At 34.8% G+C, this 24625-nt stretch overlaps 1 protein-coding gene across 6 annotated transcripts in view; it reads left to right on the forward strand.

Annotated features, from left to right (window-relative positions):
• Positions 1-24625, forward strand: part of LOC116344729 (autism susceptibility gene 2 protein homolog) — a 221564-nt gene that overhangs the window by 51165 nt on the left and 145774 nt on the right. For all 6 annotated transcript variants that reach the window (XM_031773410.1, XM_031773411.1, XM_031773413.1 and 3 more), the window contains exons 3-5: positions 4493-4615; positions 5659-5694; positions 6034-6060. In XM_031773410.1, coding sequence (XP_031629270.1) covers positions 4493-4615; positions 5659-5694; positions 6034-6060 — 186 coding nt within the window. The remainder of the gene's footprint in view (positions 1-4492; positions 4616-5658; positions 5695-6033; positions 6061-24625) is intronic.

Genomic DNA, 24625 nt, shown 5'->3' on the forward strand with positions numbered 1-24625 from the left:
AAATGTGAAGAAAAAATTGGAGTGTTGCAAAACTCTTGAGTTTTTGTACGCGCTCGCACTTTTCAAAAGGTTTTCGGAAAGATAGTAAACAAAACAATAAAAATTCAAAAAAAAAAAAAAAACGAAAGGAGAGAGAGAAAAACCCACACGGAATAATTTATACTATTTTTCACCTCCAATACATGGGATGAACAAAAAATCGCTTGTGCCGCAAATAAAAATTCAGCGTGTGTCTGCGAATCGAAAAATGAAATCGAACAAATTTTATTGGAACATTTTGCGTGCAAGGCACTTCAATGTTTTTCAAACAAACAATCGAACGAACGAGAAAGAGAGAAAAAAACAGCATCGCTCCTGTTGTCGAATTTATATTTTATTTTCTTTGGGGCATTCTTGTGCCACGGTTGTATATTTTTCCTCATCTTCTTTTTCGGCATCGCTTGAATTTTTGCTGAAGCGAATCATCGCCATCCATTTCACTGGATCTTTAACTCTATCGCTTCAATGTGTGCAAGTTTATTTATTGTGATTGGTCTCAAGTGGTATTTGCTACTGCGTTTTTCTCTCATATCTTGTTCATCGTGTTGTTGATTCGGTAAAAGTACTATTTGGTTATCGGGTTTCATTTCTATCTCTCTAGTATATTAACCAATGAGACTAGCACACAGTTGGATGATACTGCATTTTCTATCAAAAAAAACTACCCCGATGTATACTAGTACTTTTCTTTGCTGTCTTTGATTCTTTGCCATTGTTGTCGATACTTTATTCGCTCCGTTGTACCATTTTTCCATCGTTCGTATACTCTTATTTGATAGCGCACAAAAGTTTATCGTATGCGTGCCCCAAAAAAATAAACCAACTGCTCCGAAACATATTGGTCAAACAATAAACGATTTTCAAAGATTTTGTTCGATAAGAATAGGAAATCACATCACTTGATATACGCATTTCTTTTTTTTTTTTCACTTGAGCGGAGCAAATGGATGAACAAGAGATTGATGTGGAAAATGGATGGCAAGTCGTTGTTGCGGGTAGAAGCATAATCTATTTACGAGTTTGTACCATTGGAGATGGAAATGGCAACGACATTGTTTGTGTTGCGCTTTAGCTCGAAGCTATTAAATCGAAAAGGAAATAGTCCTGAAAGTCATAAATATTTAGTGGTTATACGAAGAGGGGGGTTTCGCATCACATCCAACCAAGACGATGACAGAAATAACATAAACGTTGACTTTTTCGTGTGCTCGAAAAAAATGATTGTGATTTCAATATGAATGGGATATTATCCATTTTCGATATATACGATCATCAAACCAAATGGAAAATGCTCAATCTGATGCTATGCCACCGAATACATTGACATACGGTGAATTATTGAGTGGAAAAATGTAATTGATACATAAAAGAAATATCATGACACAAAAATCTTTTCTCTATTGTCAATATCTAACAATGTCAATGCTGAAAAGAACAAAATATGCAATCATTCGAAAGAGAGAGAGAGAAAAGAATGTATATCGGCATTAATTTGCGTATCAATGGCCCAAAATTTGCGATTTCGTTTGGGATCAATGGAAAAGGTAGAGCAAAAAACCGTGTACAAATAAATCAAGTGAATTACAGTCAAAAAAACAAAACCAAACAAAAAATAGCAAACACGTCAAAAGCAAATATTTAAGCAAATTATACAAGATTCCATACAAATTTGTGCCCGAGTAATGATGCCGGTACGCTGAAAAAGCACAAAAAAAATCAGACAAAAAACATTCAGATTTATATTCTTTGCTGTGTGCACTGAATACAAAGTGACAATAAATAAAAACCATAAATCCAGAGAAAGAGAGAGAAATGTTAAAAAAACCTCAAAATGCCCTGCTAGTGATGCGTGTAGTCACGGCGATGGTGAGCAGAAAAAAATGTCATTGTTTATTGATTTTGGGTCGAAACGAAAATGTCCATGTTCCTCGAATATCAATCGACGGAAAAAATACTCCGAACTTGACACAATAAATTAAATTTTCGCATATTGCTCCCGGTATTCCATGTTGAATGCCATTGTTGTTGTTTATTTCGTTCATTTCGTTGAAAATTCAACGACATTGATATTTGGTTATTCTATTTGTAAATTCAAAGCGTGTGTTTCACGTGCATCGACATTTTTAATTTCGTCTGGGTTCTTTTGTTCCATTTTGATGCCTTTTTCGGGGAGGGAGTGAGCGAAGGAGGGGCGAATTTTTTTTCGGCATGACAAGTTTGACATTTTACGTGAATATTTTTGGTGTTCGGTGCAAAATCGAAATTCTTTTGTATTATGTTGGACCACTTTGTCAATCTCGTTGCGTTTCGAGCGTATATCAAATACCAATGGCGTGAATGAAAACAAAAAATTCACAGTCTCCGATAATAGTATGTGATATATGTCTGTTCGATGCCCATATTGTCTGTGTAATTCCATTTACAATATTAATTAGCGTTCAATTTCGAATTCGGCAATGATGAATGTACGTGCATTTTTTTCCAATTGCGAAATATGTACGAAAGCCAATCCGATGTTGTTTACATTGAATTGTACGCGAATATTTTATTAATGCTCCATTGTGATCAATATGTTTTATTTTCGTTTTTATTCACATTCGTTCGACAACACACGCTCGGTTTCGTTGTTCGAAATCTGTTCAAAATAAGGCATTTCGCTTCATTTAGCACTTACGCGCCATACCTGTTTCGGTGGTACATTTTTCGCTGAAAATGATACATTAATTGCATGAGCTTTGATTATTCAATAGTCGCCGCCATATGTGTAGTACATTATGCACACCATACATAATGTACCGATGGAAAACGTATTTGCTGAATTCCAAAGTTGGATTTAATTTGATAATTTGCAATCGGCCTGCAGCTAGCAAAACGATGTTTGTCGTGTGCTCGATGTTTATCAAGTGTTTTTTTGGTTTTTTTTTTTGTTTTTATCCTTTTGACTCTGTTTCACGAACACTTTGTATACCATAAACATACTAATAATATTTATGGTCGCATGAGTTTTTGCTCTATTTTTCTATTCAATGCCTGTTTTTGTCGTTCGCCACAAAATCACATAAAAATAACGTTTTCCAATAGAACGGTGAAATGCAGCTATATTTGGCTACGATCGTGATTGGTAGCCATTGGCTATTTGACATAGCAATTTATTGCTTTTATATTTACATGTCGACTGAATTTCAACTCCGGTTTTTTGCAATCCGTTATTTTCATTCCTCTGAAATCAATAAACGTCACTGGCCGTTTCCACTGAATCACGAAGGCGATAAATATAAGATTTCATTTACTAATTCATTAGCGCGTAAATATAAATGCAGATATTTTTCCAGCACAAATGAAGTATAATTACCATTTCGATATGCGTATTGAATGAGTTCGTGATTTAAGCTTGGATTTGCTACATATTAATTGCACTACTGCCGCACAATCCAATAGACTCTCTCATTCGTTCAGTGGTTCGTTCGATAAACTTTACATTGATTCGATTTTGTAAAATTCAACACCGCAAAAACCATATCTACATTCCAACTGACAAATAACTTTTCAATATTTTTCATGAATTTATAACCTGTTCACCAGAGTGAAATGTTGTTAGTTTCACGGCAAGACGTCATTCCATTTCAAAAAATTCTTGTAAATGTCATATGTGAGCGACTTTTTCAAGCGGTGCCGTGCATTTGAATTCAATAAGCGACATATATTTACAATTTTCTTCCAAATCCGTTCGGAAACATACACGAAAGAAAAAAAGAAATCGGAAAACATATTCAACTGTTACAAAGTATCGAAAAATCTTTGGCCGAAGCATCGCGTTTGTTCGTTCTACTTTTCCAATTTCTTCATGGGGATCGATCGAAATTTTATTGGAAAAATAAATTGAAAAATGCTTTTTTCTTCTGCAACTTCGTTTGCGTCGAACGATATTTGTAGCGAAAGAAAATGCAGCAAGGAGGAGATAGAGTGGCGAAAATTGTAAGAAAGTGCATTTCTCAGCCAATCTCTGTTCGAAGCAAAAGAATCGAATCAAGTAAGAAGCAAGTGGAAAAGCAAATTGCACGCAAAGGATAAATAAAACGAGAATAAGCATGTGATGGGTGGAAAGTTTTTCGAATGCGGTTAAATGGAATTTGACGAAAACATATTATCCGTTCTGCTTCGAAAACTTTTCAATCCTTGTCGATGGCGCTTTTCTTTTTATTCGGTTTTTGCGATTTTTCATGAGTTTGAATTCGATACGTTTGTTTAGTTTGAAAAGTTTTTGTGCTCAATACTTATTGATACTGAAGAATGTTGCCGCCTGACTTGTATCTGCAAGTCTCACAGTCTCGTCGTCGTACTGTGTAAACCCATTTTGTCATAACTTTTTATGGATTCTTAATATTTTCTTCATTTTTTTTCTTCATCACTCACTGTTTCTATTTGTACCGTTGTTTTTTCTTTCTCTCCACAGAATTCACTAACAATAGCAAACGATCCGGGAACATCAGACGATAGCGGCAGAGCATCGGAACGATTGACTACATCATCGGTTGCACCAAGAGATGCTGACAGTTCGAGGGATAGACTTAGTGATGTAAGTATTGCTTTTCATATTGTTTGAGTCAACCGGTTTCAATTTAAGGTGGTGACAAAAGAAGCGTCGATGCTTACGAATCCGCATGGAAAACCAATGAAGTTTCGATTCATTTTTGCACAGCTTAAGGTGTTATTACGGTTTGAAGAAGACAAAAAGCTAGCAATATTCTTGCAATCACATTCGTACGAAGTCTCGGTACAAAATCATAAATATTGATTTACGTCTCGTTTTCAAAAGCGTTCAATGGGAATTACGTTCGCCAATAGGTTTTCATCGGGTTTTTCTCGTGAATTGAAAATGTTCTCACATTTAATCCAATTATAGAAGTGAGCACAACGTTTTGATTCCAATTCTGCTTGCACAAAATGGTAATATGTGTGTGTGTGGAAAAGTTTCGTTTTATCTTGCTGTAGGTAGTTTTATCTCATTTCCAGGCAAAGCACAAACTTTTGTTTAAAACTAAATCGAATAAGCAGCAGATGTTGGAATCATTCGTTTGGTTTGCATGTGAGCGCTTTTCAATTTCCGAATGGAATGGCGCAGTGAGAGCTTGTCTTTCGGCTAATTTGATCAATCACAAAAAGATTTTTCTGCGCTCAGCTTCCCTATGCATGAGCACTCGTCTTTTCATTGAGTCTCTTCACAAAATATGGTGCTCATTTGTTTCTGTAATTGCTTTTCATTTGGCCAAAATAAAACAATAAATGCACTGTTCAAATTGAAACAATCGAAAACAAAGATAATTTACTGCATAAAAGCTCGAACAGTTCCGCTTTTGGCTCCGTTCGGCACATGCCTTTTTATACTCTTTGCGAATTGGGATTGAGAATAAGTACAGTTGCCCCAAACAAGTTTTTCAAAACCAATATTATTGTGCAACTATGTAACATCCAAGTTTGTGTTTTCGATTCGTAACATTGGCAATTCCATACCCAAGCATCCGATGTGAAACAAATTAAATAGAAAATCGCAGTAAAATTTCACATTCGACATTTAAAACTGATCATTTTTCGGTTTCGTTTCGCATTCTCATTATACAGGCGAGCAGTAGATGCAGTTCTGGCAAAGGATATATCGTAAGTATTTTTAATTTTAGTTTTTTTTTGTTACTTTCGTTCTTTGCAGAAATAAAATTGTTAACAGTGCAACTGCGCTGTGCGTTCGAATAGTTTTTGTGTTTGTGACTTTAATATACATTGTGCATGTGAAAAATTCGAGTTTATTATCACTTCTGGAATTTAAAAAAGATGCTGGCATGTCGTAAATAAAAAATAAACTTACTCTCAAGACACACATTCAAAACAACCATTTATTGTGATTGAGTCGGAACACAAAAACATTTCTGCAGAGAATGTAGAGCGCTCCTTTTTATAATCGAATAAATTTACTGATTCGATGCTTCTTTCCCTTTACAGTGTGATAGCGAAGGAGATGATGATAAGGTAAGCAATTTTGTGGAACACATTAAACAATTTGTTGAAAATATATTGAACAATCAATTTTTTTTTATTTGAAAGTTTTCTATTGACCTCGATCCAATCGAATTCCATATCGATTCTATTTTATATTCAACTTTACTTGGGTAGTTGTAAATCAAATTCAAGCAATACCAAGTAACGATAGCATCAAAACAGAAAAACGCATACTTGATTGCAAAAGAAGAATGTGATTTGCCCACTTTGACGTCAAGACGCTCTAAAACATGAAGTCATTTTTTCGTTGCGAATCGAGAGAGTGGAAAAAAAGAGTTCGTACAAAATCGCATATATATTTTTTTCTGTGTTGTGCACAAGTGCAAACATTCGATCGATTTGTAATCCGATGCACAGAACATTTTTCAAAGGGTGATAATCATAAAAAAACCTCCTCAAAATCCAATCAAGCAGAATCAAAATCTAGTAGACGCATACAAGTTGAGTAAATAAAACAATGCAATCGAATATGTCAGGCATTCGAAGAGTGAAGTGTGCAGAATTTATATTGGTTTGTCGGAAAATTCGTATGCCACCCATCGATATGGTAAGCTGATTTTGTGTGTTAGTGACGCCGAACCGAATTCCATCCACTAGATTTAAGTGGAAAAGTTGCTGAAACAAACATAAGCGCGCTCGCACACACACACACACTCACCACGATAGAAAATTGGCAATAAAAATAAAATTCTGCTCGAGTTTACGAATGCGTTGAATTTGCAATGTGTGGCCACACGATAGTGACAATGATTACAATTTACGAGATTGTAAATGTGTCCATTGCAGTGCTGTGTGCACTCTCTTTCGTTCTCCACGTTTTTTTCTCTCGTCTATCGACTATGTCCCGACGGAAGGAAATACCAACAACACACAAACCATTGTTATAGTAAATGGAATTGAATATTGACGAATAAAAAAGTTCGAAATAAATCACTTCGGAGATCTAACCGAAAATAAAGCGAACGACCGACATGGATGGAAAAGAAAGAAAGAAAGAAAAAACTTCCCTAATAGGATTGAAATAGCCAACTGCGCATCGGATCAACAACAAACAGTGTGGTGATTTTCATCCAATGCAATGGAAACAAAAGCAAAGACGGAATGGCCTCGGAAAAATGCTGATACGTACGTTGTTGAATTACGTAATATAAGAAATCTTCCACCATAAAAATCATGACACTTGAACTATATGCTATTGTTCTTTATCCTATAGCAACGTCATTGTCGTTCTCGTTGAGATCGCATCATTCATTTGTATCGAAATGGTTTACCACCATCACATTACATTATTTTTTTCCTTCGTTTCATCGTTGCTTTACTCCTCTGTAAATATTCCGCTCGACAATACATTTTCCACGATAAAACCAAATGAAACGAGAAACAAAACAAGAAACAGTAAACCATAAAAATCAAGCGCAAAAAAGGGATCCAGCACATGATAGAATAGAAGAAAGGAGCTGGGGAATACAACGACATCCCCTTAGATTGTTATGAGTCGATTTTATTTCATTTCATTTCATTTCACCTTCATGATAGGAAATTCATCTTTTCAATATGTAATGCTTACATCGGTAATTTTCTGTTCTTGTGTAGCTCGTATGGGTATCGTCATTCAGTGCGGTCGCACTTAGCGCGTATTTGCTACCCAATTCATGTGAAATCGATACAAGCATCAGCAACACATTTCAAATTCGACCCCATAAATAAACGGCATTAAACGCGCTGTCGTTATAATAAAAATGTTGTGTTGCTGCAAAATAAATTGTGTCAGACATTGCAAAGACGCACGCTCATCGTTCCGGCCAAATATCCCAATGTATTGAAGGGTAATTGAGAAGATCATTTTAACGCGTCATCGAACAATTTTCATGACACATGAACCATCACCAAACAAACACATTCGACCGTTCGATTCATTGTTTAAACATAAAACAGCGAGCATATACATACTTATCGTTTATCGAGATGGGAGCACCAAGCATACGCACACTACATTTAATACGGAAAACCAATTTGGCGTTCAATGGCATTTAAGCCTGCATGGTTACCGCTCAATATGGAGAATTTCAAGTGTATAATTTATTCAAGTCAAGCTAAATAATCGCCCAATATATTTATCTTATTTGCAATCAAGCGATGAAACTTTTTTTCGGTACTCTAGAGACCGAAGTAAGATTTGCCACTTATGATGGATCTTTTGTGTTCTTGGTATGTACAAACAAATTGTTTTCAATTGTTTGAGTCTTGATTCGATATTTGCAAACTTGTGTTTTATACCATGTTACATAATAATAATAAGATTAACGATTTACTCAATTGAGTTATTGATTTTATGTGGAGTAATGTTTTACAAAAATGTGCCCTTCGGTTCCAGTATAATTATGTTGAATTTGTTCCTTTTCAAATCAAAATAAATTTAATCGAATTTTGTCGACCGAATTAAGTGTCATTAATTGGTAATGATTCTTCTCAGTTTTTAAGAACAATACTTTTCGCGAGTGACATCATAACAAACCGAATCATTTTCCTTCATTTCAAGTGCGAAAGAAGACATTTCCATTAGTTTAAATCAATGAAATTAAAACGGTCACAACCGGAAATTAATTTCAATTGATTGAAGCAATATCAACGGTGACAAGAGTACTTCGCATGCAATTAATACGTAATCGAAACCTTTCTCAATTACATTTACCAATTCACCTAGATTACACCAACGGGTGGAAATGAAATGAAGAGAAAAAAATCCCCTCAATCGGTGCACAAATCACAAAAGACACAAAAGAACATTCGATTTCACAATCCCGAGCGAATGCTTAGATGGGTTTTTGTCTATAGAAAATGCATATTACCCCAAATCGATTGATTTCCGTTCTGTTTGCTTTCATCGTGAAGTAAATCCATTATCTTATGTTATTTCATCCAAACGATCCATCAATCCGATTTACAAATGCCCCGAGTACGTTTCATTTCATTTTCATCTATTTTTCGCTCGAATCTCCACGCTTTATCGCTCTCTTGACAAAAACGAGATTTTCCGTTTGCATATTTTCCGCATTGCCCTTCGTTCGGCCCAAGTAAAAGAGAAAGTCAAATCTGGAGAAGCGTTCGAAAGAAAAATTACGATACTTAATCTCATTATTTGGTGAATAATAAGGGAAAAGGAAAATACGCTCAAAAGTTTCCATCTCTGGGAAGAAAAGATTTTATTTCTTTGGTGAATAAAATTCGGTTGGACTGTTTCGTTTTTGGCATCAGCCCCCTAATACGGCAGCCATGTTTACGTTTGCAGTATGTTTTTTTGTGGCAGAACACCATTAATGTGACACAAGAGCCTTGCACTTCAGCTGTGCATCGCTTCCTACATACTGAAGTAATTGACGTTTATTGTGAACACATCAGCGTTAACAACATCTCAAACAATGGTTATTACCACGAAGATACGTTGGTTTAAGCTTGAAAATGGAAGAAAAAGAGTTGCAAAAAAGATAACATTGCTTTTGTTTGCCATTAGAAAATAGTGTAGCCATCAAGACAACACTATGTCAAACGATGTTCTGCTTCGATTACAACACATATAGATTTACTTTCGATTAAATGCTGAGAAACTGAAGGCGATAAACTGACAAATACGCCCCGCAGACACAGTTCATCAATGTTAGAAGCTTAATGCGATGTAAAATATGAAAAGCGCATTAAAAACATGAATTCGATACAAACGACAATAACCATTTTTTTGGTCGACCTTTACACTCATAATGGCAGCAGACAAGGGTCGTGCTGAAGACTAGCATCAACAAAATACTTGAAACTATAATGGCATCTATTTTGCATCGTAGTTTTGGCAACAAGAGCATGAAAATTCAAGTGTACATTCAAAACACATTGAGCCCCAAACAACCCATGGAATAAATATAACACAAAATGAGAAAGTAATTGACCCACAAGGAAAACCACTTTCAAAGACATGGAATGCATTTTAAATCTGTGCTTGATTACCTTCTCAGATGCCATTTTACTTTTGATGAATAAATGTTAATCAACAGAGCATTCCTTTTTGAGCCATTTACTGGTTTATTATCCATATTTCCCGGTAGACTTCAGTTGATCTTCTATCACTATTTTTACATAAAAAAAGAGATGAATATCAGAATAAGCATACCGATATCGATTTTGAACGTCAAATATACAAACTTTTTTTTTGAAGGATAAAAAGCTGTTCCTTTATTTTCCATAACGTTGCAATATCATTATAAAGATGTTTTTCAAACGTTGGCAACCAATTTAATTCAATGTTATCGGTTTTCAGTTTCGATCGAATAGCTTCTGCTTATTTTATCTGACAGTTTTTTTCGATTCCGCTTTGTTTATTTTCGGTACATCTTTTTTTATTCAATTCTTCATGCGGTTCATTATATTTTCATGTTTCTTAAATCTTTCATATATTCTATCTTGTAACATAATTCATGTGGGAATAAAGAAGTAAGAAATGTATACCGCTTTGCAAAAAAAGATTCTCGAAAAACATTCTTTGAATCATGTTGTCCTATTATAACATGTGTTATTTTATCTCAGCGTGTACATCAACAAATCGTTTTTCTCAACAAAAAAAAAAAAAAAATATCGAAGATGGAGGTAAAAAAAGGCGTTTTCTTTTCTTCATGTACATTAAAATTCAAATTTATTTGGAAAATATAAATCGCACAAAATTAAGAGTAACTCGAATTTATTCTCCCTTGTGAGAGGGTTAACATATTTTATTCGCTGATGACTAATTAAATTTGTCATGAGTGCTCATTCGAATGAACGAGCACAAATCATTTTCCGTTTACATTAAAAGTTCAAACAAAATTCAACATGAATTTGTCACAAACATATTCTGTGCTCACATTCACAATACTTGATGAAATTAAAATGAATTAAATTTGTTTGATGGCATTACTCATATTAACACTCAGTTTGTTCGCTTCAAATTCATTATTTGTCCATTCGCTCATTCTCAAGACGCTTAATGCCATAATAAGCTGTTCGATGTGCGCATTATAATGCTATGGCATTTTAAATTAGACAAACTATAATTGCCTGTGTGCCAACACATAAAAAAGAACTTTTCAATCTGAAGTCTCAACGCATCAAAAAAAAAACAGAGATACCATGGAACGAGAATGATTTGACTTGGTTACAACATTCCAAAACCCAGTTGGTTTCTTTCAAAGAGAAATATTCCAGAAACGTAACCAATACTTGTTAAGGTTCAAGTGAACCATTTACAAAACAATTTTATACCGTTTGTCTAGAATATGCTCAGCTGATGATAAGATTTTGTCGCGTTTCTCTCGTTCCACCCAGAGAATAATGGACGAATATGCAGTGCGTCTCTCTGTGCTTGGTATGTAGTGCTTTGAAAGTTGATTCGCACCGCAATTGTTATCACATAATGGAAAAAAAATGTTATTCAGGCATCAAGATCCATGGCTGTTTATTTGTCACAGCGAGATAATAATGGTTGTCGCTTATTCATCTGCGAAAGAGGTAATAACAAAAAGTGCACACACAACATGAATAATTCCATTTTGAGAGGTTCTTCAGCCAGCATACGGGTGCATATGTACGGTGCTTTAACTAGTAGAAGTCATCAAAATAATAAAATTGTAATATGTGTGTGCTCTTGTGAATTCATTTTATCATGGTTTTTGACATTGCATCGTCCCACCGTGTGTATGTCGGCCATTGAAGGCGTTTTTGCCATTCTATAATTTCAAAGGTTCTAGACATCCGTGTACTGGCGGTTTTTATGTGTTTTTCTCTCTCTCTCTCTCTCTCTATTTCGTTTCGTTTCTATACCATGTTTTCGTATCTATAATACCGTGCATGATGAGAAGAACACTCAAGTGGTTTTACCTTTGACGATGGTTATAACAATTGCGAATTGTATTTTCGCTTTTTGATGCGAATGAAAAAACACACTGCAAAAAATGTAATGTTGAATAAAAACGCGAATTTGTAATAAAATAACTTTCATGCGAATTCGAAACATGAGCGATGTTGTCGACGACAAATGATTCCTTGCCATATTTTATTGCATACAGTTCGCGTTATATTGCTCACTTAGTATGGTTCTCATTTGGTTGTCGATTTTATAGCATGTATTCTTTTCTCTTCAAAGGCGAGCTACTCCGAAGAAATACTCTTTATTTATTATTTCGCGTTCTTCTTTCTTTTTCGCCTGATATTCGTTCAACCGATGGAAAAATGTAATTTCGAAAATGTTCAAAACCATTCAGAACATCAAAGAAACGGAGAAAAATGTTCACTTTACCCAATAATTTTCATTCTTTGACCTTCTTGGAATTTGGTTTTTTTTTAATTCCAGCACGTAAATAAATATTTTTGATGCCAAAAATGTCTCGCGGTTACATGTTTTCACTCATGTGGCAAATGGATTTTTTTTTATTAAATCAAAAGACGAATTATTTACGCAAACGCGTTGGTTTTTTTAAAGAATAAATTAAAAGCTATTTTGATCGCTTGTTATATGAATTGAGCAATATGCCAATGAATCATTCCAACTGTGCTGTTGTTAAACGTAAGCGAAACATTCATGTCATAAAAAAACGGTAGCTGCATTTGAACGCCTTTTTCGTACGCCACAAAAAATGTTTTGGTGACATTTTTTCCTCAAAATGAATTTTGAGTTCTGAAAAGTTGTGATTTCACCTTTTACTGTATTTGGCCAAACGAAATATTGCTATTTACATTAAGTAAACAAAAAAAACCGAATCACATTAATGCGATGCTACCGTTATTCGATATTTCGCCATCTGCACAAATATAGCAGCTGGCTTCGATTCTTTTCCGTTTACTTTTCTCCGATTGAAAAGTTTTCGTTTGAAATTGAGAGTTGAACTTTGGTTTCAAATTGGCTTTTGAGAAAAATGCAAAACGGAAATATTTGTATGGTAGAAAAATGTCGCCAAAACTAATTTTATTGAGCAATATTGCATGTCAAAAATGCTTGTACAATATTGACGCTTTACCATTAAAGAGTAAATAATGACCATGAATTATAATGTATTTTATTGCATACAACCGCGAATAATTCTGTGAAGTTTTTTTTTTCGTTGGAACTAGCCATATTTTCGCGTTCTAACCGATGTTTAGCGTCGAATAATTGAACGTTATATCGTAATAATGGAATCGAATAACAATAAATTAAATTATAAAACATTAGCCAAACATGTGCCGAACAATAACATTATATAATTAATGGTAACGTCTATTTACTGTTAACACTTCAAATTAACATCCATATAACCGATGATTAAATTTACTTCGTTTTTTTTACGGTTTTTGTTGCTGTTCTGCATCGATGTGTGCACACATTGAATGCTCGCTTCCGATGTGTGTCAATGAATATTGAATGAGTTTTGTGCTGGTTATCTGTGCAAATTCATTATGCATGCAATCATGTTATGGCTACCGCCGTTTGCGCGCGGACTCAATGAAAATGTGGCAAAAAGAGAGGCAAATGCGCGGAAATTAGCATGCATTATTGCTGATATTAGAAACTAATTCATATCGATATGTAAATTTTGCATAAATTACACGTAATATCGACTACATGTTTCCGTAATAATAACAATTATTATCGTAATCATTGGCATTACCGCTTGAATGTTGGCTGGTTGCTTGTTTGATATCAATACGCGTGCCAAAATGCTTTGCGACAGGTGATGAGAAATTTGATGGTCGATACACGAACCGTCCAATTGAAAATCGGAGGCCTAAAAAATATTTGCAATTTCACGCGGTGTCCGTGAGTCTATCGGCGTGTTGATCCTTTATGAGTTTATATGCACATGCTTTTATAGACCAACCCATTCAAGCTATTTATTTTGTCCATTGCTCTCTCGCTAACCGTCTCCATAAAATTTGAACCAAATCGGGTGATTTTCATGTTCACCGGCGCTCAACCGTCTGTTTGATGTTGGTGAACGCAAATTTTCACCTCAGCATGTTCGCATGAAATTTGTGTTTAAGGTGTCGGTTATTTACATTTGAATTATTACTTGAGAGACCAAAGACACAAGTAGTTTTACTGCATCGAAGCAATGGGAACATAATCGTAAAACCGCATAAGTTATTCGCATACATTTAATTCAAAAGAGAGAGACGGTTGGCGGTCGTGTTGAATGTTGCAATTACTTTTGCATTTGATCAATTTGAAGCGGCAAGTAAGGGGCTTTATTATACGAACAAATATGTAACACCCAAAGTGAAGATGTGCAGTACCACGATGGCTGCAGTACTCTGAGTCTCGGTTAGACGTTAAATGACTGGAATGCGTTATAATTATGCAAGAAGATTGGTGGTGCAAATATTATATGGAAAATATCTGCACACCAGTTACAGACGACGGCGACAACACTCCGGTTAATTCAAGTAAATAAATAACGTTTGTGAAATAAGCGCAAAAACATACACGCTCAACGAAAATATAATAATGCGATGTTTTTTTTGCATTCATCGATGCGATGCACTCATAATAATGTGTGCATGACTCTCTACTGTTCGCTTCAACACTTGCTTCCTTTTTGGGTTGTGCGAATTACGGTTGTCTGATGCTTATCTTGTGATCTAGTGGCTGACATAAATACAAAATTCAGTTTCTCAAGCGACGATTTTCTTTTTATAAATTCCGTGAGGCATTTACGTGCCATTATGTGCAAACTAATTTGCTACAAATATCACAAAGCTCTCCACCACATTCGCTTTCCATTATTATATATCAGCCCGACGCATTCGTGTGCACCCGTTTGTAACTGTGGCATATATCGCATGGCATGTGCATAAAGCAGACGTCTACATGTCTAGAGTCAAAAACTCCATATAGATTTATATCAACGTTTGCCATAAACATAGTGTTAATTTATTTTAAAAACATATTTTCCATATTAATTCTCGTCGTTGCGACTTTGTTCATGTTTCGTAAGCTTTTATTTCTCGCATACACCAATCGTGCACAGAAGTTAATTAAAATGTTATTGATCGTTTTCTTGTTCTTACAATTTACCCGTTGGTGGCTTAGAAAAGATAAACAAATGGCAATACTTGCAAAGTATTCCAACTTAAGAATTGATTTTTTTTTCAATTAGTACAGTTTATTCAATTAACGCAACCATCTCAAAGAATTAAGCGAGATGAATGAAATCCTTTCGTTGAGCAACATCGACAGTGGTATTGATTTCGGATTTTGAATGGTGCAAAAAAGGTGTAATTAGCAAAAACAACAAATGAGAAACGATTTTCATTACAGCAAGAGAGGAAGACGAGAAAGAGAGAGAGAGAGACTTAAGTGAATTGACTTTCTGGCCATTAAGCCGGAAAATGCGTTGAAAGATATTTAAATTAAAAATGTGTGAATAATACATGGCTCATTGAAATGAAGCAATTTAATGAATATGGTGCGGTGACAATGGAATAAGTGCAATGATTTAACATGGCTTCAGTATTTCAAGGAGCAGACGTTTGCGTTCGCATCGCATCAACAATGAACGTTGAAAAACGTGATCGAGCACAAGAAAACATTAAAGAAATGCCAACAACAAAAATAAACCGGTGCAAAAGTGATTTAAGAGGATAATTGAAATGAAGTGATTCAACTGTGACACAAGTTACATAAGCATAGTATATACTCCATGCTCGTTTCTGCATTCTTTTTTCTTTCGATTTGCGCCTGTATTTGTGAAGTTTCACTGCGCTTTTTCACTCATTTTAACATTTCTCATTTATTCTCATCCTAATGGATTCGATTTTTGTGTGAGTTGCGAATGAGGGCACACTTTTTTTTATAATGTTCCTTTCACAGAACAGAATCAAACATAAACTATAGCTATGCTTTATGTATTGTTAGCATTTCCATTCTTTAAACGATACCCAAGTCAGTATAATACTCTTTTCGAAGAGTGTACACGCTCTTCTCACACTCTTCGTTTAGTTTTATTCGACTCCCTTCTCACACTCTTCTCACTCTCTTCTCACACTTTTGCATAAAACACGTATATTGAGTGAGAAGAGAGTGTGTAATGGTATTGGTAATGCTATCACTGCTGTCACTGCATTCCAGTGGAAGTAATGTTTGTATTTTGATATTTGAACATTTTTGACTTTTATAGCATTCGTCAGCTGTGTCAAAATACAACAGAACGACAATTGCTGTTGCAACATCTAATTCATTTTTTTTGTATACGTTCATTTGTTTCAAAATGTCAAAAATTAACAAAATCAAAAATTATCCATCAGTGGAAAAATTTATTATAAAGAAAAAAAAAAAAATTTTTTAGAGAAAAAAATTGAAGCTCAGTTAAAAACAATATACGTGTTCTATGCAAAAGTGTGAGAAGAGTGTGAGAAGGGAGTCGAATAAAACTATACGAAGAGTGTGAGAAGAGCGTGTACACTCTTCGAAAAGAGTATTATACTGACTTGGGTACCTGTACATTTTCAATTGACATTGCCAGCCATTTTCTTTTTAAATGCAGATCAACTCCTCACGCACCATGAATAAAATTGTAAATGTAAATTGTGAAAAACACCGACAACTGTACTGCTTCGTTTATTCAAATTTGAAATTCCGATCGAATTTCCACTCTGAACTTCTCGGGAAGTTTATTTTTGCAAAGACATATTCTGAACGAAGATTACTAGTTGGTTTTTTTGTTGCTTAAAATCCCAGTCAAGTATATGGCAGAAGTCGTGCTACACACATATATACATGCACAAACATTCCTACGGAATCACGTTAGCGTACACATTTTTAATGAGATCTGAAGTTAAAAGGGAGAAATTCAATTTTAATTTACACACGCGACAATCTTTTACACTCCTCTTGTGAATATTAAATGATGTTAGGATGATGCAGGAAAATGGCATGATATAAATTTTTTAGAGGTTTTTTCGCTTGTTGTCACGGCCACTATTAAATCCAGATATCAATGAAGTGTCAATTTGCATGCACCTTAAATTTTAATGAGCCAGTTGAGACTTGAATGATTTACAAGTCATTGATTCCATTAACGACTCTGCGTGCTTAATTATTCCGAATGATTGTCGATTATTTAGGAGCTAATTAAAACAATTTCAAAAGAATTTCTCATTTGAAATTCCAACTGAATGCCAATCAATAAAATTCCGTCGCCGCGTAAAAACAAAATCGATATTATTTGATGAGCTTATCAACGCTGTGAGCATTCAAATGTATTCATGTTCGCACCGAATACTAATTCATTCGCAGATGAGAAGGCGTTGTATCGTGTGATACCTGATTTCGAGCGAAAATGATGCGAAAAATATTGCTGGCGCATAATAATTTATGAGAGCGCTTACGGGTCATGTAAGACAAATGTATTTTTGTGGGGTGTGAATTTCGAAATAACTGAGAGCTATAAAATTCATAAGAAGCAAAAAACCGAAAGGGACGATGTTGAAAAGTGTGACGCTGAATGAAAGAAGAAGAAGAAAGAAAAAACACAAAAATCAATGAAAACAAAAGCAACCAAACTCCATTGGCATTTACACAAACTGTCGATTTGAGATTCGTGCTATCACAGGGGAATAAATAATAAATATTCGAAATCTTTTCGCTCTATTGCGTTTGCCGAACGGAAAAGACACCTTGCACGCGCGCACATACATACACACACAATCAAACATGATATATATTTACTTTGTCGAACAATCACGTATTCATGCCATGTTTTCGCATTACCTTTTCAAAATGAGAATATTGTATTATAACAATTCTCTCGGGGATTGCCTTCACCATTACCATTTCAAATGGATAACGAAACTAAATACAACCGTGCTCAAGCTTGAGACGAGCGACGAAAAAAAATATGTTGAGAGAGAAAAAAAACTGTCACACAGCATTTGAACACTATATGAATTAGATCGAAAGGAGAACGTACTCAGCTATTTATATTTCCAGCCGGTGTAATTTATTTGAAAGTTATTGTTATGTCCTTGTTGGTTGGTTCGTTGTCAAACTTCAACGTTGCGCAACCGAATGTATGAAAATAACAGCTTGGGCGAGAGAAAAAAGACACAACAACATTTATACTAATTGTATTATATTGACGCCTTTTATGCCAAAAATCTCCAGGCGTAAAACTTTTCGTAGCACAATCTCACTAATTATGTACTGCTCGACTGATTATGATGTCGTCAGAGACATTACTTTGGAAACTATGTGCAAGGATTTTGTGACACTCGGTGAACTTTTCACCTTTTTCTCTCTATCTCATTCATTTGATAGAGCAACACCCTCATCTTTTTGTGCCAAGACTCGTTCAATTTTCACATTCATGAATTATTATTTCAAACGAAATGACAATTTTGTCAATTCAAAAGTTTGTGTATTCCAGCACTTTGTCAAACTTGTTTAAATTAATTTGAATCAAATGAAAGATTAATCAACATCAAATTCATATTTCATCTCACTAAAACTCACCGTACGCCGGAGATTTTATATTTAAATAATTATTTATCAAGCGCATTACTTCGTCGTAGATATGGTGGATACATATTCAGTAAACACTTGTCATGTTTAATTCAAAATTCACGAGCAATTCATTTCATTTCTCACTCTCAATCGATAAGATCATTTATTATTTCGCATTTTGTGCTCGTCACGACCGATGCATACGACGTTGAAAATCACAAGATGAAATGTTTGACTTTGTGTCGAAGTTTTCGGCGTTGAGATTGAGTCGCTTTCATTTTAAAGATTCACCATCGAATATAATGATGAAATTGTATATTGTTACTATTTTAAAGCATTTCGGCAGAAAAGGAAAAGTAAAGAAAAATCCAATTATTGAAGTTTATAATTGAAGATGGTTTTGAAAGTAAATTCAATGAAGTCAAAGTTTTAAATGCAACCACATTTTGTGAATAAGTTATTAAAATTCCATTTCATTTGGCAATCCGAAATCGGACACATGAAATTAAATGGAGTCACAGTCGGACCATTTGAATAGTCACTGAGAGAAATCATTTACACCATTTTCCGTTTTCCGACTCCATTTTCCCAATGTATGTGCAATCGTGCATGCTATATGTACGAAGCGATAACAATAATAATATTAGTAATACAGTAATAGAATAATAGTATAATACGAAGATGTAAGACGAGAGAATGACTCAAGGGAGAATGTGCCAAATGGCACTAATATTGTTAAACACATGTTTGTTCGATGCTGAAATGCTATCTTGCCGCAATTCCATTTTCCTTCATTCGATATCGTTTGCCATGTTCCGTTCGTTTCGCTTGTTCGACTCGTTTCCAGCAGTAGAGCAACTTATGGATGAAATCTTTATGCATATAAAATTTCGGTAATGTGTTTGTATGTATATGTTATATATTGTGTGTATGGTTTGGAACAAAGGAACCGAAAACTTGTTGAGAAGTAGTGGAAGACAAAAAGGCACATACACTGCTCTGAAAACAGAATACTGAGCGAACATCGACTTCGATATATATATATTATATGTGTACGGCATTGCTGGCGCAAGTGAGAAATAATTATATGGTTTATGATGATTATGTGCGCCTGTTCCAAATGCGTAGATTATTGTGTGTACAATTTGCACATCTCTCGCTTCCTGCTTGTGTCTTCGTCCTCTCTCTCTCTCTCTTTTGCCAACTTAAATTATTTGCAAAATGAATATGAGTTTACATGAATTTCTAAAGGCACTCAGCAAGTTGTTTCGGAAGCAATTTAAATTGCCCTAAATGAGACTTGTGATTTTGTTCTTAAAGCACAATGTGTGCGATTGATGTTTTCAAGTTGTGACAAATGCAATCGCTTCACTTGGAAAATTATCAACGAGGGAATCGATATTAGATACATAAGCATTTAAAGCGCACTTTGAAATTGTGCTGAACCGAACTCATTTGCCATTGAATTAGTCTTTATTGATTCATAAAGATTATGGTTCGATGTATTTGACTTTGGCCATATAAAGCGTTATGTGTTTGGCGATGTTGTTGAGCGCATCGATTACCGTCTCTCTCTTCATAAGTATTTTGAATCGGTATTATGCGTCATCGTCTGTCAAGCCATTTATCCACATCGTTGGTCCGCCACATAAACCGATCTCCATTCGCTCAACATATTCATTAAATAAACGAAGCATGTCTTCGATGGTCGACTATAAATTGCATTTTATGTGTTACACAAATTGGCCGATGAATGTCGGAACACTCGAGACTATCATCAGCCAATATCTGCAAGCATCAACACTGTTGCCGTCGTCATCATGTAGCCGTTGCCGTTGCCAGTTTTTAGTTGATTATTATGTGTCAAAACTATATCAATACGGATTATACGGAGTTGGATACAAATTTTCGATGTAATATCGTGTGTTAGATGTACTTATAGGCTTATCATCAATCTACTAAACCAAACAACTGGTTTGCGGATTAACATTAAACACACAACCAAATGCTAATGTCATGTATCAATTCGGCTCTTCATATATGTAGCAATTCATTCGTATAATTGAAACGGAACGAAACGAAGACTCATGTATACATTTTAGAGATATCGGATATTAGATATATTCGCATAATTTCCGATACGTTTATCAATGACGGCATATTTAGAACGAACAAAGTAATTAAGATTTCATCATGGACAACGACAACATTTTCTAATTTAATAAAACACTGAATATTATTATTATATACGAACTATTTCAATTGATCGAAATTCAGTGGTAATAACAATAAGTCAATTGTCATTCGCGAATGAATTATGCAACGAAATTGCCTCAGAGCTTGTCAGTAGACTGTCAATTCAATCAACCAATGTTGTTTATATACTCAAATGTATAGCAAAATATGAACTGTGTTAGCATAACAGTGTTGATGACGGCAAGAAAGTTTACCAGCAAACTTCACTCGTTGGACATTAATCATTATTATTTATATTATCAATGTGTTGTTAGCCAACAATAAACTTGAAGCAAATTTATTGCTCTATCTCTTTATCAAAATCTAAACATAAATTATTTAAATAAGGCGCAAATTCGAATAGCAGCAGCTAAAAAAATGGAGCAGTAAAACGTTATTAATCAAAACATCGCTTTGAAGACCACAAAAGTTTTTAATTTGTGGCACTTGAAAGAAGAAAACATTCTTGACCTTTTGAGAACCATAGCATTTTGTGCTAGCGAAGATTTCCGGCAGTAAAATGGAGCGCAATAGGACAGCAGAACATGAAAAACAAATAACTCAGTCGACATTTTAATTTAAAATTAGAGACAAAGCACCAAAAGACCAACAAAAACCGGAGAATTTTATGCGGAGACGAAGTTTTTTTTTGTGTGTGTGTGTTATGAAAAGTTTATCCTTGTAAGCATTTTCGCCGCATTACCAAGCACATACACTGCCATTTTCCAAAGCGTTCGCATTATACATTTTTGTGGATGTTGTTATGGTTTTCGCCTTCTTCGTTTCTACTGCTCATTTTATGGTTTTCTCCGTAAGGATAATTTGAAATTCACTTAATATGCGACGCCTGTTACTTGTTTACTAACAATCACATACGCCCCGGTCTCAGTCTCAGCATCAAATCCAAATGCTTTTCACTATTCGAAATGGATGAGTTTTTATTCATTTTCATTTTTCGCTGAACAGCATCTTTGTGTAGATGCGATGAAGAAACCCACGACCACACTACCACTACCGAAATTTACGAACCATTTGCTTGACTAAACGACTAGGCTATAATCTGTAAAACATGAACATAAATTCGAATGAACAACAAAGTTAAGCTTTCGCCCCCGGAAGCCAAACAAATATACAACTCTCTTCTATTTGATTTTGTCTACAAAACACACTTCCCATTTATTTTTGGATGCTCGTTTTTCTGTCCCACGGAAAGAAACTGGAGAGTGAGAGAGAGAGAGACTGAAAAAAAACTATGAGAAAGAGTAAAAGTTATTAGCACGTGTGCTTCCGTCCCATGTTTTAATCCACTTGCACCGTCAACTATGTAAAATTATCTGCAAGAAGAGACTCGGCCATGGTTTCGAAAGAGTTCATAGCATATTTCCAAGTTTTCGCCCCAAACGGAAGGCAAAGATAATGATGTTTTAAGTTTTTCGGTACGATTTGTATGTGCATACATAGTTGGCAGCTTATTACATCGTGAATAGTTGATGTGATAACTTCAACTCCATATCAAGAATGTGTGCATTTTAAAAATGTAAATCTAAACTTCGTCTGGCCCCATTGCGAAAAAATTATTTTCGAATAATGCATTACGCTAAGAGCATATTGTAAAGCACATCACTTATTATGAAACGTTTATTTTAATCGAAGAGAAACTGTTTTTAGTCGATTGAATAAAAATTAGATTCAAAATAACAGTAATTATCAATTCGAAAAAAGTCTCTTTTTTTAACAAAAAAAAAACTTGAAACAGCATGGAACAGTTAATTTTCTTTCCGTTGAAAAAGACGAACTTCAAGCTGTTAAATTCATTTAACAGTTTGAGTGCATGTGGAATCCCCAAAATGACACTGGCGTCTCCTCAGCCATTTTAAATTCTTCTTGTACATGCAGCTATTTCGAGCGCTTTATTTCGCATAAATGACGCATAAAATTTTTATGCATCCACTTTAATGTTCGAAACCCACACGCTGATATGCTAACAAAACAATTTCCACTGAAAAAGCGACTACACATAAAATTATACGCCAGCACAAGAAAGACTTAGAGGGATCCAATAAAACCAGGCAAAATATGTATAATGGAACATGCATGAGGCAACGTTCCTTTTACAGCATTATTATAACACATCATTAAACATGTGCATTAAACGTTATTAAATCCAAATATAAAGTGTAGATATTACACGGGTGCTGTAGAATCGCCGCGCTCAGCGAGAGCATAGCGATCACGGTAAATGTAATGTTCAGCCATAAACATAAAAAAAACTAAACAAAAAGTGTCAAAAGCAAATAGGTTTTCATGAACGCCTTCTTGAAAAACTACACACAAACACAAAACGCTGGAATCCATAAATGGATCTGCACTGAAAATGGATGCATAAATTGTCAACATTTTGACATAAAGCAGAACGATTCCGGCACGACGTGAACGTAGTGACAAAGAAGCATAGAAAAAAAAAACAAAGAAATTCCACGAAATAAAATCAAAGTTTAATGCCTTTTCAATTAGATGATTTCCATAGTTTTATGTGCGGCGCACCAATTTCAATGTGATTTTTATCTTTAAAATGGAAAGATTTTATATTCAAACTGAATAAATTGTAAGTCAGAAAACTTTTTAACTCGATGAACAAGCATAAAGGGTCAAATATCAATTTGACCAAACAAAAATGATTAAAAAGTTTAACAAAGAAAAGTTTTCGGTTTTTTGTTCAAACGGAGACAACAGGGAAAAAATCATAGCATTCACCACTCACCGATGATTTTCATTCGAAGGGTCATAACTGTTAAAGGATGTATTTCCTATAGAATGTAACCGTATCGTTAGTTTTATGATGTGCGTCTGTCCATATACATTTTTTTTGGCATAAAACTTTGAGTTTTTCGAGTATACAAGAAAAACTTTCTACGCTCAACCTTCCGTAAACATGAAAACAAATATTTGTAAAAGTCGAAAAAAGAGACCGCGCACATGCTTCAATTTACATAATTTTGATAAAAGTACCTTCTATTTACAATCGCAAAATAGACTGGGAAGAAATGAATCGCAGCAAGTGTCCAATGTTCCACTAGGGGGAACAGCACAGATCGAGTCTCAAAGTTAAGCTAAAATAAAATAATAATATAGAAAGTAATGAAAAAGAAAATGTTCCATTCAGCGAAAGAAAAAGTGGAATTTGAGAGGCAACTAGGATCCAAGACAATGACGACGCAGGAAGAAAAGTTTTTGCATATATTTGAATTTAAATGTGAAAACAAATTTTATGCGAATACGTGTAAAGTGGAAAAGTAATTGTGGATGAAGCGAAGCGGCAATGAATGGTGCAAGTAGCATCAGAGCAGCGCTGATGGCGGCCCTTTTCTTATATTGATATGATGCTCCGTGTTCTATCTATTGAATGGAATTTCAGTTGTGTGGTGCAATGAACAAAGTGAATTCCGTTTTTCGTCTCTTTTTCATTTTTTTTTTGTCTTGCGAACGGGGGCTAAAATGCAATACTATCATAACGACTGATTTCCATTTGGGCGACATTATTGTCGTAACAAAAGCGACCGATATGAACAAGTTCGCCGAATCGCATAGAGCACTGACTCACGCGCCCGCTATTCCAAAGAAGAAAAAAAGTGGTTTGAACTGTTAACCAACTGTTCAGCGTCTGGTGTATTTTCAATTTTTCGCTTCCTTTGATCGAAATCGAAGAGAAAATTGGATAAAAGAGAATCTCTGCACAATACAAAAATGAGTGATGAGTAAAGTTGTTCAGTGTAAATTCAATTTCAATTAGGACACCGCATGCTT

The sequence above is a fragment of the Contarinia nasturtii genome, unplaced genomic scaffold (genome assembly GCF_009176525.2).
Source record: "Contarinia nasturtii isolate CC-2019 unplaced genomic scaffold, AAFC_CNas_1.1 Cnas_scaffold_1182, whole genome shotgun sequence".
Taxonomy (NCBI): domain Eukaryota; kingdom Metazoa; phylum Arthropoda; class Insecta; order Diptera; family Cecidomyiidae; genus Contarinia; species Contarinia nasturtii.